The sequence below is a fragment of the Grammomys surdaster genome, unplaced genomic scaffold (genome assembly GCF_004785775.1).
Source record: "Grammomys surdaster isolate TR1022 unplaced genomic scaffold, NIH_TR_1.0 125863, whole genome shotgun sequence".
Taxonomy (NCBI): Eukaryota; Metazoa; Chordata; class Mammalia; order Rodentia; family Muridae; genus Grammomys; species Grammomys surdaster.
The window spans coordinates 115490-136378 of NW_021620689.1; the positions used below are offsets into that span (position 1 = coordinate 115490).

At 40.1% G+C, this 20889-nt stretch overlaps 1 protein-coding gene across 1 annotated transcript in view; it reads right to left on the reverse strand.

Moving 5' to 3' along the window:
- Positions 1-20108, reverse strand: part of Psmb2 (proteasome subunit beta 2) — a 34127-nt gene extending 14019 nt beyond the window's left edge. The window contains exons 1-3 of the mRNA XM_028790121.1: positions 19912-20108; positions 12948-13070; positions 10265-10335 (exon numbers count right to left, since the gene is read on the reverse strand). Coding sequence (XP_028645954.1) covers positions 10265-10335; positions 12948-13070; positions 19912-20002 — 285 coding nt within the window. The 5' untranslated portion in view covers positions 20003-20108. The remainder of the gene's footprint in view (positions 1-10264; positions 10336-12947; positions 13071-19911) is intronic.
- Positions 20109-20889: the final 781 nt, after the last annotated feature.

Here is a 20889-nt window from a genome sequence, read left to right on the forward strand (position 1 = left end):
AGAGAGAGAGAGAGAGAGAGAGAGAGAGAGAGAGAGAGAGAGAGAGAGAGACAGACAGATGGATTTTGAGGCCATGAGGTCAATCCCCAGCACCTATGGCTGCCTACAACTGCTCATGACTCCCACTCCAGGGGATCCAGCACCTCTGGTCTCCAAGGCTACCTGCACTCCCCTTTGCCTGCCCCCATATACACATAATTAAAAATAAATAAATTTTGGCTCAAGAGGTGGCTCAAAGGTTAAGAGCATCTGTTGCTCTTGTAGACAGTCTAGGTTTGATCCCAACACCAACATGGTGGCTCAATTCCTGAGGTTCCAATGCCCTCTTCTGACCTCTTCAGGAACCAGGCACATGTGTGGTACACAGATACACATGCAGGCAAAACACTCATATATATTAAATAAAATGAGTAAGTCTAAAAAACATTTAAAATAAATTAAATCTGGGGTTGGAGAGATGAGTCAGTGGTTAAGAGCACTTGTTCTTGCACGAGACCCAATTTCAATTCACAGCAGACACACAGCTGTTCACATCATTTGTAATTCCAGTTACACAGAATCTGACAACCTCTGCTGACCTCCACCAGGACCAGGTATACATGTGGCACACATACATAATACATAAAAAAATCAACTAGTCACATACATAAAACAAAATTTTAAAAAAATGCTAAAAACTAAAACCAGCTGGGAAGTGGTAGCAGAGGCCGGTAGATCTCTGAGTTTGAGGTCAACCGAGTCTACACAGTAAGTTCCAGGATAGCCAAGGCTACACAGAGAAACCCTGTCTTAAAAGAAACAACAACAGTCTTAAACAAAAAGATATAAACTATTTCAGATATAACTCAGTGATTCAAATTTTCCCTAGCATGTATGAGGCCCTAGGTTTAATCTCTAGTAACTCAATGTCTATAAATGTTTATGCTATACTGAGAACAAAGGAAGCAATACACTTCAAATGAAATCATGTCCTGAGGGATCACAGTGCTTACCTGTATTAAAAGTTCCTAGAAGTGAACAATAAGTGTTAAATAAATCTGAATTGTAGGAGCCAAAAAAAAAAAGTAGAAGAAGAAAGAAAGAAATTAAATAGCATGTAATTTCAATGTTTATTTTAAGAAAATTGGACTTTAAAGTCTACCGTACAAAATGCTATCAATTTTATTTCTCTAAAAGCCAAGCTCAAGTTTGGTTGATTCTATTAAAGCTGTAACCTTACTGTAATTAGAAGTTGAGAAATTTAATGAGTTGAAATGCAACATGGCACAGATGCCTTATTATACCAACTAGTTAACACAGTATTTGTTTTCTACATTAATTTTACTTGCTAATCAAAAATACTGCTTTCTCCCAAATAACATCAAAATAAAATTGCTGACCCTGCAATGGCAAAACCACCAAACGTTTGCAGCAAGGCCGCTTGGATCCTTTCTCAGGAACCAGCAGTTTCTAGGACAAAGGTAGGGTTCCACGTACACTCAAGTGGTCCCTAAAACCCAAAGGCAGAAGCCATGCTTTGCTACAGACACACACAACACTGAGTACATATTAGATGTCTATACTGAGCATGTTCATAATATCTGGGAATGCTGAATACATAAGAGATTCATCTGAGTTATCAGATATTATGGTCTCCTGGGAGAGAATACTTAGAATATATATGGTTGTCGATATTTTCAGATGCCAACAGTGCAAATGAAAGTAACAATGAATTCCTGAGGAAAAAAGACTATTTAAGAAGCATTCTGTGAGAACAGTGTTCCGATCAATACCTCACATCCAATGTAAGTTATGCTATAGTCACAGTGGATATGTGGGTTCATAATTTCCCCATTCCCTCAATTCTTTCCTCAAACAGTCCAGAGAGCAGCCAATAATCTAACCAACAGCTTTTCAGAAAGGCTCACTGCTCTTTTGTTTCGTACTTTTAGATTTATTTATTCTTATTTTGTATATATGTGTTTGTCTCCGTGGTGTGTATTTATGCATACTGGATGTATGCCTGCTGCCCAAGGAGGAGCAAACGGAATGAGGTCCACTGGAACTGGAGTGGTGAGCTGTGAGACAGATACTGAAACCTGGGTCTTCCTTAACCACTCAGCCTTACTCACCAAACTACAGATTTTTATATATCAAACGAATGTGTCATCTATTTACATTTTAAAAAATCAGTAATACCCTAATTTGTCCACTGTACCCTATTACTTAAAACAGACAGAATTACGAGCAGGTGAATCAGAGGTGTCTGTTGCTGCCCTGAACAGCCGCCAACACTAGCATGCTCTCACACACCCTGCTGTGCTTCCAGTCTTTCCCCCTCTGTCTTTCACAGCACAGGTTAACTGTTCACAGAGCACCCAGGTACACATGTATTCCAGCACTTCCATTTTGCAGTGCAAGTGACTTTTTACTTCTCCATTTCCCCACACGAAGCCACATACTGAACTTTGTACCTGTTTCCTCAGCCCCAAAGACAGTGCAGGCTGGAGATCTGCTGAATGAATGACTACCAGTGATTAAAGAGCAACTTGGCTATAAAACCACCCCTATCCAAAGGGAACCAGAAAGGGAAGTGTGAGAGTTTAGTACATTTCAGTTACTCAGAGGTTACTATATTGGGGTTGGAGATTTAGCTCAGTGGTAAGCTTTTGCCTGACAAGCATAAGACCCTAATTTTGATCCTCAGCTCCTAACACACACACACACACACACACACACACAAAAACACACACACACACACACGGCAATTAGCACACAGGAATTATAACCTATCTCTTCCCTTTTTTCTTTCCAGTCTGTTAATTATATTTACTAGAGTGTTAACTTCTCATTTTTAACTTAAAAATGTTATGCTTCCTTGTTTAGTCTTTGTCTTTTCACAGATTATTACCCTTTTATGAATAACATGTAAACACATAAAGCACACATGTATAGCTTAATAAATACAATAGATATACATGTAACTACTTCCCAGGTTAAGAAATAAAAAAAGTCAATTCTTCCTCCATTTTGAAGCCTTTTTTCACTGTTTACATGCATTTTTTGGAAGACAATAAAAAGCATTTTGGGACCAGTCTTTATATTCACAACACTGTGTGCTTCTGCAAAGATAAGAAGAGTCACCAAGAAGCCAGGGCTTATTGTGTTTCTGCCTGAGTGTTAGGGTTTGTCCACCACTGTGCCTACCCTGACTAGTTTAAAGTAATCTTAAAAGGTAGGGGTAAGTTGATATCTCTAATGGTAAACACTTGAAAAATAAAGCATGTTCTTACTAAGCAGACGCAGCATTCTGCTGTTCTAGCCTTAAGTCAAACCTTCATAGGAAACCACACAATTTTTAAAGACGTAAGTTTTAAAACAATATAAACTTAAACCAATTACTTATATTATTTCACCTGCACTGTGCTTAGGAAAGATATTTTAGGTGAAAAGTTGGCATTATAGGATTGTACAATTCCAGCCATCCAATAGGCTTATTCCTTTCAGCCAGAACAGGGGTTCTCTCTGCTCACAGCAGGCATCCAACAGGGTAGCACATATATGCTCTCTGAGTGAGAAAGCAACACCTTCTCACATACAACCCCCTGGAGAGAGATGGGGAAGGGGAGGGGGAGGACTTTACACCTGCAAACTCCTAACTCTATCAGCACTGGGGCTGGGAAAAACACCACATAATTTTTTTTTTTTTAAAGAAGTGGGGAAAAGGGTTTTCAAATAAAGCCAGTAGCTTCAAAGAAGAGTCTTCTGAAGCCATTTTCTTTTCCTTAGGAGCCAGTAGGCACAATGATTCAACAACCACTCTTTGTCTTCTTAATGGACTTAGTCAAGCCCTAATGACTAAATAAGCAAACTACTTAAAAGGACAGCTGTCAGAATTTTCACTCTGGTAGAAAAACACTATAAGCAGAGTGTCATATTAATTAAAGTACCTCAACTTCAAGGCACACCTGTCCCTGGGCCTTTGGATAATCAAAATGACCACTAAAAATAGAACAGTAGTATCTCCAATGGGGCAGACAGGAGCCATCCCCAATCCTAGGAGACTGCTGTGACTTGGGATATACATATGTTTTGCAGTATAAATGAATACCTATCTAAATGGAGCCCTGTTCCCAGCTTTCAGCCTGTCCTATTGATGACACAAACACACTTAACTCCTGGCCCACAATGAAAGTACAGTTAGCTGACTGACTGACTGACTGACTGACTGACTGACTGACTGACTGAGGCAATTGTAGGGGAAGAAAACTGCTCCCCACAGAAAACTGCTACTTGCACCAAAAGTCCAGGAATTGATTAACATCTTCATTTTGTTTTTCTCTCCAATTTCCCCATCACCAAGAGTAAGCCAGCTCTGTCTGTCAAGATGCCCAGGCTGTGTGGCAGTGGTGTCAAAGGCTGCCACTTGCTCCAAGGCACTGCCATCTGCAACAGCACAACATTTTGTCTCCGGAAAATAAACACATCTGCCTTTGCCAGTGTCCTCCCACTGTGCCACCCATCTGGAGCAGGTGAGCTGGGAGACAAGCCTGGGCATGGCAAGATGGGGGCGAGCGGGGAAGATGGGGCCTCAAGGGAGATGGCGCAGAGAGGAAATGGCAGTGCTTCATCATGTCACATCCTGCTAAACACATGTGCCAAAAAAGCACGTGAAATTACCCTTGTTAGTGATATTTTAATTACATGTAACAAATAGTTGGTTGTGTTTAGGGAATAAGACTTGCAAAGTCAAGGCTTCACCTGGTCTAGCTGCTCACTGGATCACATGAACCAAGGATACCAATAAACAGGAGATGGTCTCTGTGCCAGCCATGTAAGGCAGGAAGAGAATAACTTCAGTGCAGAACTGAAGTCTCACAGCAACAGGATTCTTTTAGAACAGGAGCTCGCTGTACCTGCCCCAACCCCACTACCCAAAACAAATACACTCATAGGCAAAGCAGACATAAGCAGTGATCACTTCTAAGTGACTCATTTTCTTTCCTACATTTCCTTTCCTTTCACTGAAAAAACTACATTCAAGTGCTGACATCAGATCTTTGTATGCTTATTTTCCCGGAACCAGGATTAAACTAGGGCTTAGCTCAGTTCCTGCTCTATTGCTGAGCAACACCAACCCTCCCTTTAGATCTGCTATCTGATCCAATCAGCTGCAACTCTCTCAGCACTGTCAACTAGCTCATAGTAGAGCAGGTGCTAAACCTCCCATGACAGGTTTTAACTATTAGATTTTAAACTACAGAGGAAAAAGAACGGTGAAGCCACTTTTTCAGGTTAAACTTTTACATGTAATTCTTGCATGTGAAAGATGAAAGGAAAGTCAATATGAGTGAACGAACTGAGGTTTTATCTCACTAGGTTTTCCTGGCGTTTAATAGCAATTTATGGAACTAGAGCTGAAAACCAGGTTTCATTATTTCTACTGTTTATTTACTAAGCATTCACCAAAGTGTGTGTGTGGGGGGGGGAGAGACGGACAGACGGACAGATAGACAGATACATACACACATACCCCAAAGGCTTGTGAAACATGTCAGAAAAGTTCTATGAAAACACTGACCATTCAGTGGCAGTTGTAAAGCCCAGAAGACTACACACTACAGAGGCCAGCATTCTGCTGAAGCTTCAACACAAAACTGCATATTCCCCAAGGACACCAGAGTGGGCTGGTTCATACCTCAGTCTCACATCACTGTCATGGAGATGGTGTATGGAACAGTTAATTTTTAAGGGAATCAGGTAATTAAAATCATATAAATAATGCCACAGTGGGGCCAGTTGGCAAAATGACTCAATGGGATTAAAGTGGTTTGCTACCAAGCTGCATGGTCTGAGTTCAATCCCTGACCCAAATGATGAGACCCGACTCCCAAAAGTTTCCTCTGAGCTCCATAGCTATGCCATGGCATGCATGTGCACATGCATGCACACACACAATTGCTGGTGCTTGGGGTGTAGTAGCTCAGTAACAGAGGATGTAGTTGGTATGTCTATGGCTAATTAAACCCCACAACTAAGAAACACAACTTTCTTACTCAAGAAAAACCCAGAAGACACCTTCCTGGACTTTCTTATTTAATAAAATGCATCAAAATATTTGATTAGGTCCTAGATTCAATAATGGTGGCAGATGGCATGGGTGGGAGGGGTTAATTAATTGGAATTTAAATAACCCTTTAGTTAGTGATGTTCACACATACTGGGTAAATCTAGAACAAAATTTAACATGTAACAGATGTTCAATGTTAGTTTATTTCTACATTGTCCATTAAAACTAGTAAATTCCTATAGCCCCCACTTTACTATCTCATCAGTTCAATTAAAATAATTCAACAATTCCCTATAAAGATAACATAGCCTTTAAATTGCTTAAACCAAGCAATAATAGCATCATAAAAACAAAAAAAATCATTCAATCATTACATGTTTTATATAATGTACAGAGCTTTGCATGATTATGTTTTAATCCTTATAATAACCCTATGAAGTACTATTTTTTTGTAAACAGGAAAGCTGAGCTTAGAATTTGATCGCTAGCAATTGTCCAAAGATTATTCAACTACAATTCCAAATTGCCTGCATTTTATACAAGATTGATTATACATTCCCTAGTAAACGTCCTCCAACCGGATACCACCAGTAAGCATGAGAGCACCAGGGAGCATGCACGAGTGAGCACATGTGAGCACATGGTTAAGAGTCCATATTGCTCCCAACATCCATATCACACACAGTAAATGAAAGTCAAACACTCAGAGCCATAGACACCTATATGAAGTTTCATATACATAAAATCTGGCTAACTCAAAATATGTATCACGGGCCAAACCAAACAATGCTATCATGCAAATACATCAAACATAGTGACTTCATATTAGGAGTATATAAAACTATCATCATTTCCCTCTCTAGAATAAAATGAAGTACTAGGGCTAGAGGGATGGCTCAGCAGTTAAGAGCATTTGCTGCTCTTTCAGAGGATCTGAGTTCTGTTCTTAGCACCCACATTACCCAGCTTATGAGCACCTGTAACTCTAACCCCAGGAATCCAATGCCCTCCTCTTGCCTGTCTAGGTACCTACACACATGTGGAAGCATCTGCACCCCCCCACACACACACATATATACAAAACTTAAACTCTAAGTAACTAAAGTACAAATTCTTATTTTACAATCTACTTTAATACGGGTCTAGAAGAACAAAGAAACACAAGGCAGAGGTAGTCAACACTTAGATCCTTGTCATTGTCTACAAGGGATATTCACTTGTTCAAAACATCAAACATCTCTGTTAGTGGAGAAGATTAGGTGGATTCACTACATTTGCATGAAGCAAATTTCCACTCTTATCTCAATTCTAAAAGGAGCTTAATTCACTTAATGTCTGCAGCACTTAATGGTAAAGCTTTATTATGCCCAAAGGTGAAATTCTTACTCCAGTTCTGCTTGGTAAAACAGAGGAACATTCTACACGGGGAGCCATGACATGCACACTCACTCCTTCAGTAACTCAGGCACTTCTGGGTGGTAGGGAACCTAGTATTTGACCCACAATTCTCTCTCAACGATTAAAAAAAGATCCCTAACTTTTCACCCAGATCAAAACAGTGTGTGTAAATCTGTCTTTACCTCGTCTCTGATTTCTTCTCAAATACAATGAGCACTGGCATGAACCTCGTGCACACACACACTAAAAACTGTCTACACATCAGACTGCAAAACACTTGATCAAAGCTAGCACTAGACAGATTCTATTTAATGACCTGCTTAGGGTCTATATTAGGCACTGGAAAATAAAAGAGGTTTTAGTAGTAGGTCTGGAGAGGTGGCTCAATGGTTAAGAGTCCATATTGCTCCCAACATCCATGTCACACACGGCTGATATTTATAAATATCAGGTGGCTCACAACCTGATATTTATAGCTCCGGTTATAGAGTGATCCAACGTCACTGGCCTTCTTAGGCACATGCACTCATATGCACATTCATACACAGATACACAAACACATCTTTAAAACTAAATTTTCTAAACAATCAATAGCAAGCAGGTTTTTAAAAAACTTAATACCCATATTTGTTTTGATGACACGTGTTTAAGTTTAAGAAGGCAGATGAAACCCCAATCACCAAGAGCACTAATTTTCTAAACTGCTACTGAAGAATCAAAGAGTTGACCTTAAGGCAAACAGTCTAATTATGGTACAATTACCGTCACTTTGTCTGACCTGCTGTGTGCCCTGAACTAGTCCCCCTGCCACTTTATGCTTCTCACTGAATCAACAAGAGAATCACCTACAATTTGTCTCAGTGGAATAGTGAATAGATTAAATTATTAAGCAAAATGCTTTGGGCAAAAGTCATATGAATGTTAAATATTATGATTTACAAACATTCTTTTTCCTGGCCCTCCTGTGGGGTTAGGAAGTTATCTGGATATCACAGAAGAATAAATAGGCACAGGGGGTAAGGTCACATGGCAAGGCTCGATTTACTTAGTCCCCATGGGGAAAATGTACACCCTTGACAATCACGTAAACTTTCTTGGCACATCCTACACAATCTTTAAGCTCTCAATCTTTAAATCAACAATGCCTCCTTTTACATCAGATAGAGAATGCTACAATATACAAGATAAATGAAGATAACTCTCCATGCTTTGGCTAAACAGTCACAGAAAGATATACCTCTATTACTGTGTAGGGACCTTCAGCTACAGTTTAACAAAAAACACTTCAAAAATGTTTGGCATTTTCTTACAAAATTCTACATATTCTTACCATACAAACCAGCAACCAGACTCCTTAGAGTTTACACAAAAACTGTAAACAAACCTAAAGAAATCCCAGATACAAACTGCCTCAAATTGGAAGCAATTAAGATATCCTTCAGTAGGAAAAGAATAAATAACCTGCAGTATACTTAGACAAAAGAATATAACTCAGTACTAAAAAGAAATAATCTAGCTGGGTATAATGGCTCAAGCCTTTAATTCCAGCACTAGAGAGGCAGAACTCTATCAGTTCAAGGCTAGCTTGGTCTACAAAGAGAGTTCTAGGACAGCCAGGGTTACATGAAGAAACCCTGTCTTGAAAAACAAAAACAGACATTGTCAAGCCATGAAAAGACATGGAAGAATTTTATTTTATTTTATTTTATTTTACTATTGTTAATTATTTGCATCTACACCTGTATGTAGGTACATGTACACGAGTTCAGGTCCCTGAAGAGGCCCACTGGCATCAGATTCCCTGCAGCTGTATGGACTACTGTGAACTGAATAACATGGGTGCCAGGAACTGAACTCAAGTCCTCTGGAATGCAGCAAGTGTACTTAACCAGAGCCACTTCTCCAGCCCTATGTGAAGGAACTTTAAATCATATCACCAAGAAGCCAATCTGAAAGCCTAACTATGGTATGGATTAGATGCTATCAGGGGTTCAGCAGAGGAAGAGAACAGGTCGGGCACAGAAGACGTTCAGGGCAGTGATACTGATGGATTTAGGTTCTTACACATTTATCTACACTCACAGAATGCATGTCTCTGAGTACATCCTAATGTAAACTATGAACCCACACTGTCAATATAGGTTCATTAGTTGTAGAAATATACCATTCTGGTAGATACTGATAATACAGGATGCTACATATGTGTATCTGGGCTGAGTCTATATGGGGAAAATATTTGTATTTTTCTCTTAATTTGCTGTGAGTCTAAAATTGCTCAAAAAAAAAAAAAAGTCTCCAGAAGGGGGGTAGTTTATCACAATCCTTCATGTTAGCACACCACAACAAACAAAATAAAAAACCTTTCTTTGGGGCCAGAGAGATGGTTCAGCAGGTAAAGACGACTGCCACCAAGCCTCCCAACCTGAGCTTGATCCCTGTAGCCCATAGAGTGGAAGGCAAGAACCAGCTCCACAACTTGTTCTCCTACCTCCATACCCACCCCACGCCACACACAAAATAAATGTTCACTTTTAATTTTGTTCTTAAAATAAGGTTTATTTTCACTGAATAGCCTGGGCTAGCCTAGAACTAGCTCCATAGCCCAGGCTAGCCTGGACTTCATTAGCCTTCATTAGCCTCCTAAGTGACAGAATTAGACTGTAAAAAGCAACAATAACTAAAGAGAAAACAAACCCAAATCTTAGCAATGGGAAGAGTTGAAGAAAGTCAAAAAATGGCAAACCAAAGTACTGTTCATGTCAAATAGGAATGTCAATGTGCAGCTTCTGCTGTTGCTGAAGGCCGCTAGCTGCTTACCCGACTCCGAAGACAGTCTGCCAGGTTTCGGCGTGTGAAATTAGCTGCTGCTGTGGGGGACAATTCATATCCTGGTAAAGACATAAAGAATCCCATTTAAGGGAACAGAAGACAATAACAGTATTCATCCAAATCACTCCTCTATACCTTTTCTTTTTAGAGACAGGTCTTAAACTTGAGGCCCTCCTGCTCCTGCCGACTCAGTGCTGCCATTACAGGTGTCACCACCACACCTACCCTAACTATATGGTCATTGCTAAAAGCCATTTTTACTTATTTATGTTTTTTTGTAAAAACATTATCTCATGTAAATGAGGCTGGCCTCCAATTCATTTACAACTGAGGATAGTCTTGAACTCCTGACCCTTCTACCTCCATCTTCCAAACTGTACTTAATAAAGGAACTAAACTTAAGAGTTTTTAAGTTAATCTAAACAAACACAATTTTTCTTTTAGGCATTGACTTTAAGCACCTAAACACATGTAACAAGCAACTCTGCCTTAGTCCCTCAGCCCTCTCTCAGGACAACCAATGAGACAGCACTATACCTCAGAAGCATTAGCAGACCCTTCACCCTAAGTATGTGTAATCCCAAGTAGCATACTTTTAGGTCCCTGAATGGCAGCATCTAAGTCTTGATCACACACTAATTTTTCTGCAGTATTAAGCACTGTGCTTAATATTGATAAGAAAGAACTTCAAAAATATTTAGGCAATTGGAAGAATAATGTTAAACGTGCTGCTTAAAAAATATGTATGAATGGATGTTAATTTAGTCATTTTACATAAGTAAGCATATAAAAATTAAACCAAAGCTATATTCTAAGTCTTTATGTTTTTCAAGATAGGGTATCTCTGCCTACCCCGTGCTCCTCTCCTGGAACTCGTGCTGTAAACCCGACTGGCCTCTAACTCAAAGATCTGCTTGCCACTCCTCCTGAGTGCTGGGACTAAAGGCGTGCACCATCACACTTGACTCTAAGGCTTTTTTTTTTTCTTTTAAGAATTACTTTTATTTCATATATGAGTGATTTGCCTGGGTGTACCTGTACCACATGTGTACCTGGTGCAAAAAGAGGGTGCTAGATCCTCTGGAATGGAGTTACAAATGGCTGTAAACCATCATGTGGGTTCTGGAACCAAACTCAGGTCCTCTGCAAGAGCAGCTCAAGCCATCTCTCCAGCCCCAAAAGAATGCTTTTAAAGTACAGCATCTTATAATTACAAAGAACTTTAAGTTCACAAAGCATTTTTCTCTTTTTTGCAGTCCTAGGATTACACCCAGGGCTTTCCAAATGCTCAGCCAGTACTCTGCCAAAGAGCTACATCCCCAAGCCAGTCAAAACCTCTTTGTTTCTTCCCCCGTTTTTTTTTTTTTTTTTTTTTAAGACGGGGTTTCTCTGTTGTTTTGGCCATCCTGAAAAACTGCAGACCAGGCTGGCCTTGAATTCACAGAGATCTGCTTGCCTCTGCCTCCCAAGTGCTGGGATTAAAGGCTTGTGCCATCACTGTCTGGCTATTTTGTTTTGTTTCTTGAGCCAGGTCTCACGTAGCCCTCACACTTTCTGGGTAGCTGAACTGCTGAATTTGACCTTTAACCTCTGATCCTCCTGCTTCCATCTACCAAGTGCTAGGATTACAGGCATGTACCACCACTCCTTGTCAAAACATCTTCACTAAATATAAATATGATTCCATTTTAGACAAAGTCGCAGAGAGGACAAATGACTTGTTGTATACAGTGTACATGATACTGTAAGGCCATGGAGCTGGAGATACGGCTCAGCAGTTAAGAGCAAGAGCTGCCCTTACAGATGGCCTAGGTTTAATTCTCAAAACCCAGAACCCTCTATAATTCCAGTTCCAGGGGATCTTCTGGCCTCTGTGGGCACCATGTGGTGCACCAATATGTGTGCAAGGCAAACACCTACACACATGAAATAAAACAAAGAACTTAAAAAAAAAACCTGTTTTGTAGCATTCTATCACCAATATATCAGTGTTATAACAGACTGTAGAAAATCTTTAATAGAACAACTAGAATTTAGGGTCTAGACTTTTATTTTGTTTTAGTTTTCTGAGACAGGGCTTCTCTGTGTAGTCCTGGCTATTCTGAAAATTCAATTTGTAGACCAGTCTGGTCTAAAACTCAAAAGTCATGTACCTGCCTCTAATTTGTTTTCTTTTAGTAGGAAGATTCAAATAAAAAAACTGTGATCTCATCAATCCAGCAGTGAATAAGACTGTCAGTAAAGAACACCCATCTTCAGTTCAAAATTAAACATAAACCAATGGCTATAGACTGGATAGTAGCCTTTAAACACTCATACACTAAAGCCCTAATCATAGACTCTCAAACTGTATCTAGAGATGGTATACACAGAGACAATTGAGTCAAAAATGTGGTTATGAGGGTGAGCTCTAATCCCATGTGACTGCTGTCCTTGTGAGAGGAGATTTGGATAGCCCGAACAGAGGGAAAGTCACGGGGGAAGATGGGCATCTGCAAGCCAAGGAGAGAGCCTCAGAAAATTTCAACTCTGCCAACTCCTTAAGCTCACAACTGTAGCCTTCAGAGCTATGAAAGAGTTCTGTTGTTTAAACTGCCCAGGTTGAGGTACCTTGTATGGTGACCCTAGAAAACTAATGCACCAGCCAAACCCACCCTCTAATCTTACCCACCATTCCGCATTTTATAAAGCTGCACGTTTTTCTGGATATATTCTGCAAACTGTACAGTGTCTCCAGCCTCTCCAACACATAGGAGTAAGATTTTTTCACTCATCTTAAACATCTTGTCATGATCTGCTCAAAGGAAAAGAAATTCTTATTAGAAACTGCAACCACAAAAACTAAAAGCTATTTATATATGCAATTATAAACAGGTCTACTAATATAGTGAAGAATTTTACCCACCATTGTTATTATAGTTTCACTAGCCAACAGGTTAACTATCTACATACTTCACGAATGTTAATTTATATTGGAAACTATATATGAAAGCAGACTATTTAAGATACAATTGCAGGGAAAGGTAGGGCTGGGGAGATGACTCAGCAGTTAAGAGCACTGGCTGCTCTTGCAGAAGACCCAGGTGATCCCAGCACTGACATTAGGTTCACAATCATCTGTAACTACAGTTCCAGAGAATCCCATACCCTTTTCTGACCTCTGAGGTATTGTATACATGCACCTATACACGTAAAAATAATTATTTTTTAAAATTACAATTTAGGGCTATAGATGTATCTCAGTGATATAGCATATGCTGAGTGTGTTTGGCCCAGAGTTCAATCTCTACCACTTACTCACTTACTTAATTAATTAATTAAAAAATTAAGCTTGGCATGGGTCATATGCTTTAACCCACACAATCTGGTGTTGCAGGATATTTGATCACACTATGACCCTCAAGATTGTGTTACTTACTGAAAAAAATCTGTTTCTAGTAGCTCAGCCCTTAGAAAACACATTTAAGGGCTGGAAAGATGCCTCAGTGGGTAAGAGCACTGACTGCTCTTCCAGAGGTCCTGAGTTCAATTTCCAGCAACCACATGGTGGCTCACAACCATCTGTAATGGGATCTGATGCCCTCTTCTAAGGTATCTGATGACAGCTACAGTATACTCAAATACATAAAATAAACAAACAATTAAAAAAAAAAAAGAAAAGAAAACACATTTAATTCATCTGCCTGGAATACAGACACATACTCGGTATACACCTTTAATCCCAAACAATAAAGGTAAAATTAGTTTGTAGAAGGAAGCACTCATGTTTGAAATTGATGTTTAATTGAGTGGCAGACAAAGTGACAAATAAGAGAAAGACTTGACAGAATAGGATACACCCAACTCTCAAGAGAAGGAAGAAGAGAGAGAAACTACTTAAGGGGCAAGGGAAGCAGCTTTACCAGGTCATTTATACAGAGAGAGGTTGAAGAGAGAGCAAGCTAGACACAGGTAAAGTGAGAATAAGCCAGAGAATAAGAAGGAGCCAGGAGATTTTAACAGATGGCCAGACTAGATTGTACAGAGGATAGAAGATCCCAGGATTAGGCCTAGGTTAGTTAGCAGAGAGAGAGGCAGTAAGCCTCGGAGATGACAACTGTATCAGGCGAATAACAGATACTTTCCCACTCTGGAGGCAGAGACAGGCTGATCCCTGTAAGCTTGAGGCCAGCTTATTCTACATAGTATGCCACAGGACAGGCAGAGCTACATAGTGAGACTCTATTTTAAAAGACAAAAACAAACAAGCAACAAAAACAATTTAAGAACATTTAAACTACAGGGAATGGGAGGGTGAGAGAAGCTGAAGAAATCCACACTATGGTGATTATCTTGAGGCACAAGAGTTAAGTACAAAGTTCTAAAACGCTACTACTAATACAAATGTTATATAAACATAAAAAATGGTGACAAGAATGGATTCTACAGGTAAATTTAAAGAACCATCTCAATAAAGAGGGAAAAGAATCAGCTGAGAATCCAAATTACTTTATAAAGTAGCTGCATATCCAAAGAAAAAAAGAAAATCAGTTGCCAAAGCAGACACTTTAAGGAATGTGCTAACAGTGAGCTATCCAAATAACTAATGAAAACCATAATACTCTAGCCTTATCTAGCTAAACCAGGCTTATTCAGATTAAACAGATAAATACTCAGGTTGTAATTGTTGCCTAGGGAAGGAAATGCAGTATTTAGTCTGCGGCTTCAGAGCAAAGCTTTACTCTGCTATCTCACCCCGACTTTCACTTTTCGTTTTTCCAATAGTGCTGAATAATCTCCCCTGGGAGACATGCTTTCCTGTATGAAAGCTTTTGAAATGTCAAAATCTCTTAATAGGATTTAAGGAACAAATGAAACTATCCGATACTTTACAAATGTTGGAGAGTTGTAGAAAGTAATAATGTGAATATTTGGACTGGTGATAGACTCCCACATAAAATATGCCTTAGATAGTGTTGAATTGCCTTAAAATTCCCATGTAAACAAATTTTTATTTGTTACACATTCAAAGACTATTAGTTTGCAAAGTTATTCTAAAAGGAAGATTCGTTTAGACATATGTTGCAAAGAAAACGACCAGAAGGATATATATTCTAAATTCTTGACAGTGGCAAGAATCTGAGCTACTTTTATTTCCTTTCTTTTGCTTATTAGTATTTTCTAAATCTCTACAGTTAACAAGTTTCATTTTTGTAAGAAAATATTACTGAATAAGTTTGCATTATTTTTAAGGGGAAAAAAAGCAGATAGGCAATATGGCTTAGCAGGTAAAGGCCTTGCCCCACTCCCCATTCAATCCCCAGAACCCACAGTGGACAGACAGAAATGACTCCGCCAAGTTGTCCCCTGACCTCCACACATACACTGTGACAAGTCTGTGTGCATATACACACTAAATATTGGAGCAAAGGTAATCTTTTAGGGAGTATAAGTTTTATGTCACACTTCATAAAAAAGGCTAAGATTTAAGATAGCAAACTATTTATTAAATCAATGTAAATCAGGCCTACTTATTTTAAACAGTGAATATGCTCAGTGAATAGCAAAAGATAATGTCTCAAAACAGAACTGATGAATATTTATGGCCCTGAGTTGTACAAGAAGCTGCCTGTACAGTTCGAGGAGGTTCTTACTCTTGACAATACTCTTAAGATCCACAAACACACAACCGAATGAGTATCAACATGTAATGTCATGCAGTCAAACTGACCAGAATCCACTAGGCATACGTTCTGATCAGACACAGTGGGCTGATTTGCCTGTCTAAACTCTGGTTATCAACCATGTAAAATAGTGACACAATCACTTACTGATGCCTAACTCACAGATAAAGAAAACTGTTACACTCAGTGTTAGACAATGCAGTCTATATCATATATATTGTAGAAATTCAGAATAGCAACTTTCTGGAGACATCAGAGTAACTTAAAAGTCATTCTGTTGCTAGACAGGCAGTGGTGGTGAACACCTTTAGTCCTAGAACTTGGGAAGATGAGGCAGGAAGATCTCTGTGAGTTTGAGGCCAGCCTGTTCTACAGAGTGAGTTCTCAGACAGCTAAGGCTACACAAAGAAACCCTGCCTCAGAGGGGAAAAAGTCATTCTGTTTAGGCCAAGAGAAAAAAAAGGCATGAAATGTAGCACATGTACAACCAAATTGAGAGCTGTACCAGTTAGCTTTATAGCAAGTCGTTTTTGGAAAATGTCTTCTTCCTAGTATCAACATATTTTCCCAAGTAGCATGATGAAAAAATGACAACAGGCAGTATGAACCAGTGTGGTGCTGCATGCCCAGTACTCCAGGTCTTGGAGGCTGTTACATGTATCAGGTTAGTCAAAGCTATATAGCAAGACTCCATTTCACAGAGCCAAAAATGCTTCCCCTAAAAGTATTTGCAAAAAAAGTCTCCTTCAAAACTACTACTGTTCCGCATTTTTTACTATTCCATACAAATGCCTTCAGACAACTGTAAACTCCTCCCTCAAGCTTTTCATACCAGAAAAGGTTATCAGTTGAGTACAATTATTTCCAACTCTTTTTCAAGAACTTACTCAAATTCATCTTTTCCATACCATAATCTTTTTCTTTTCTGTGCCTATTCTAACGACTTACTTCTAAAATTGTTGATTTAAAAACTAGCCTAACACTAACTAGTAATACTTCTTTTTTTTTTTTTTAATTTTATTGATGAGTACACTGTAGCTGTCTTCAGACACACCAGAAGAGGGCATCCAATCTCATTACAGATGGTTGTGAGCCACCATGTGGTTGCTGGGATTTGAACTCAGGACCTCTGGAAGAGCAGTCAGTGCTCTTAACCGCTGAGCCATCTCTCCAGCCCCTAGTAATACTTCTAACACAGAAAAAATATCTTGTATTTATTTCCTGGGTTTTTCTTCAATGTTTGCTTTTTTAAAAGAGAGCAACAGGAAAACAAATCTCAAGAGCAAAACAAAAACTACTTGGTGGTGGTTCACTCCTGAAATCCTAGTAGTGGGTAGGCTCAGGCAGAGACAGACAGGGAGAGTGTGTGTCTCAGTATGTATCCTACAGTGTCTCTGAATTCATTACGTAAACCAGGCTAGTCTCCAACTAGAGATCACCAGTCCTCTGTCTACAGGATGGAATTAGAGGGATATAGTATGCCTGGCTCTCCTTGTCTTGGCTTCTCTTCAGATTTTAGCTAAGAGGTTACGTCCCATGTAACATCCAGTATGGATAAAGGCATAGAATCCACTCTCCTTTTCAAAGGCATCACATAGTCACTGTGATGAAACAGACGGTCCATCCACTCGATGACCGCTCCACCTACACCCTTCATGCTAAAATCACTTGCTGTCAGAGGCCTTGCTAGTCAAAGAATGGACAAATTTACTCTCAAATCTTTTGGAGACTGGTTTACAAACATAACTTCTACAAACTAATCCTACAATTTCGTAAAATCTCTAGAAGCAATTAATACCATAGATATTTGATTTCAAGTTCTTCAGAAAGAACAGAGTGCAGCAAAGTTCAGAGCAGTCTCAGTCACTCTCTCTCCCTCCCTCCCTCCCTCTCCCCCTCTCCCTCTGTTCATTTCCCCAGATGGGAGCTCCAGCCTCACAGACAGGTAGGTGCCTTGTCTTTGTGAAAACAGTTGTAGCGACTGTGCTCTTTCAGCTCTGACGACACTTCAGGGAACTCCAGATTTAATCATTTTCTTCCTGGAATTTAGAATTGCTACTCACTCACCTTCAAAGCTTCTCCTAATCTCTACAACCAGAATCTCTCACTCCCTCATGACCGCTCCCTAAGAACAGTCTCCTGTTCTTATTAACCCAAACTTGACTGCTCTTTTCTCGACCCAGCAATACCTTTCTAGTTTGTGTTACAATTATTTGAACACATATCCAGCTCTTACTGAATCACTAACTTTGTGTGTGTATTACACATATGAGTGTATGGGTGTACCTGCCTCACCCAGGGCAGAGAAGAACATCAGGCCATCCTCCACCTTATTCTCACGAAGCAGAAGCACCCTTTGGGTTTGAGTGACTGCTCAGTGAGCTCCCAGGATCTGTGCTTGCTACTCCCAAGCAGGGTTACAGGCACACAGCCATGCCTGTTTGATTTTTTCTTTTAAGTGAGTACTTGGAATTTAAATTCTTCATGCTTGAATAGCAAGCACTGTGATCTACTCAGCTACCTTCCCAACTACATAGTATTCTTTTTTTTTCTTCCTCTTTTCAGTACCTAGCACTGTAAAGTACACAGTGAGGCATGAGACAGGTCAACTTTTAATAAACTTTTAATCCACTGAGCAAAAGCTAATACTTTTCAAACAGTAACATGCCTCTGATGAATCACGAAAACACTCAGATTCTGTGGGTCAACTGTCACTATAAAAGAAGCAGTGTAGCTGTTAAGGGTAAAAGAGATCATTTTGCATAATGTCTACTAACTTGTTTTTGGAGCACTGAGACTGGAACCTGAGGCCTTGTACATGGCAGAAACATATGCTGCCACTGAATTGTATCCTCGGTCCCAAATTACACAGATTTGAATCTAGGTTCTATCGCATGTAAACTTAGAATCTTTTTCCTTGATAATTTTAAAAATTATTTATTTATTTAGGGACTGTCTTGTTCTGCACAGGTGCACAAGTGCCTCAGAACATGTATACAGGTCAGAGGACAACTTGCAGGAGGTTGGGGTGGGGTCTCTTCCTCTGCCATCTGGGTTCTGGGATCAAACTCTGGTTGTCAAGCCTGGTCAAAAGCATCTTTACTACTGAGTTATTTCAACATCTCCTTAAGAAAGTTTATACATTTTATATATATATGTGTGTGTGTTATAATATATGCATTATAGATAAGTAATTATATAACTTAGTTATGCATATTCTGTCTCCAACTAACTCTGCAAAAAGGGCACATAGTAGAGCCAATCTTTTAACAAATTAAAATATTAACGCTGGACACACCTGTTACATATATGCTTCAGTTTGTTAAGTATTTGTCCAATGCTAACTCGTTCACTCAATCCTCTCAACAAGTTTTGAGTTGGGTATTAGTAATCTGAGAGATAAGAAAATCTGGGCACAGAAAAATAAGGTACAAAAATCATAAAGCAAATAAAGAGACGCCATCTAAGTTGCATTAACTATTTAACTACAAGGAAAATCTAGCAGCCAGTGAAAGCCGGAAGATGTTCTGAGCTGAGCAAATGAAGACAGCGGAAGCGGAGTGGCATTGCCAAACTCTGGAGAGACTCACTCTCCCCAAGATCCCACCTTAGGGCGCCCGCAAACTAACCTCTATCTGTGATGACCGAAACTTACCAGAAATTCAGACATCTGAGGCGCCTATCGCCGCGCACACACTTGAGCTCCTATAAACTGAATTTCCCACCCTGGGCAACTCTCACTTAGCAAGCCTCATCTGGCCAAGGAAAGAACACGGCCCTGACCGAGAATCCAAAGCTAGGGTCTTAGGCTTTTCTGTAAGCTTTCCGCCTTCTAAATCCTGCAATGCCGGAAGGGTAGAGCACGCTGAGCTCCATCTTCCAAGCTGCCCAGAGGGAGGCCCACCCTACCCTTCACCAACTCCCGCCGACTGCCCCTACACCCAGGCCGGGCCTCCCCCTGCTTCCTCTCACCGTCCTTCATCTGGACAATATTGCTGGCAGCCACCCGGTCAGAAGCGACCAGGACATAGTCTGGGCCCTGGATGCCAATGAGGTACTCCATGGTGCCGGGAAGCGGGAGGCTGCAGAGTCCACAGACACAGGGACTTCCCGGGTACACGGCCTCACCAGTGATACAGCACACCCGAACTAAGCTGGGTATGACGCAAGACACGCGACCGCCCGGTCATTGGCGCGGCTCAGTGACGTCAACTCTCGCGAGAGAGCCGGCGGGAGCGTGGGCGCTTTTCACACTGTGATTGAGGAGTAGGCTGGTCCAGAGGTGTGTTAAAGGCGTAGCTGTGGGTTATGCAACGTTCGGTTTCCTAATCTACCAATCCGAATTTCAGAGTTTGTACGTAGATAAAACCGCACCCTGAGTGAGAAGTACCAGCACATGTGGGTGCTACTGAGGAGGTCTTCAGGTTTTTGGTTTTCATTTCCTTGCTCGTTAAACAAACGGAAATCTTTCCCTGCAAGCTAGATTGAAGAACAGTCATCCTGAGCCATAGAGTTAAGAACCACGGGAGCAACATAGGAAAACAAATCTCAAGAGCAAAACAAAAACTACTTGGCGGTGGTTCACTCTTGAAATCCTAGTAGTGGGTAGGCTCAGGCAGAAAGCATGTCAGTCAAGCCTTACTACCAAAGTTCAATCCCTCGAATCCACCTACGGTAGAAAGAAAGAACGGATTCCCCAAAGTTTTCCTCTGACCTTCACACTAGCGCGTACCGTGCTCCCTACAAATAAAAACAAAATGTTTTAGATTTAAACATTTTATTATACTTCTGATTCATTACATTTAAAATATTATTTTTTAAATTAATTTACATTCCAGCCATTGACCCCCTCTCACACTCAGTTCCTCATCCCAACAAATTTTTAAATTTTCACTCCTTCTTCTTCTTCTTCTTCTTCTTCTTCTCCTCCTCCTCCTCCTCCTCCTCCTC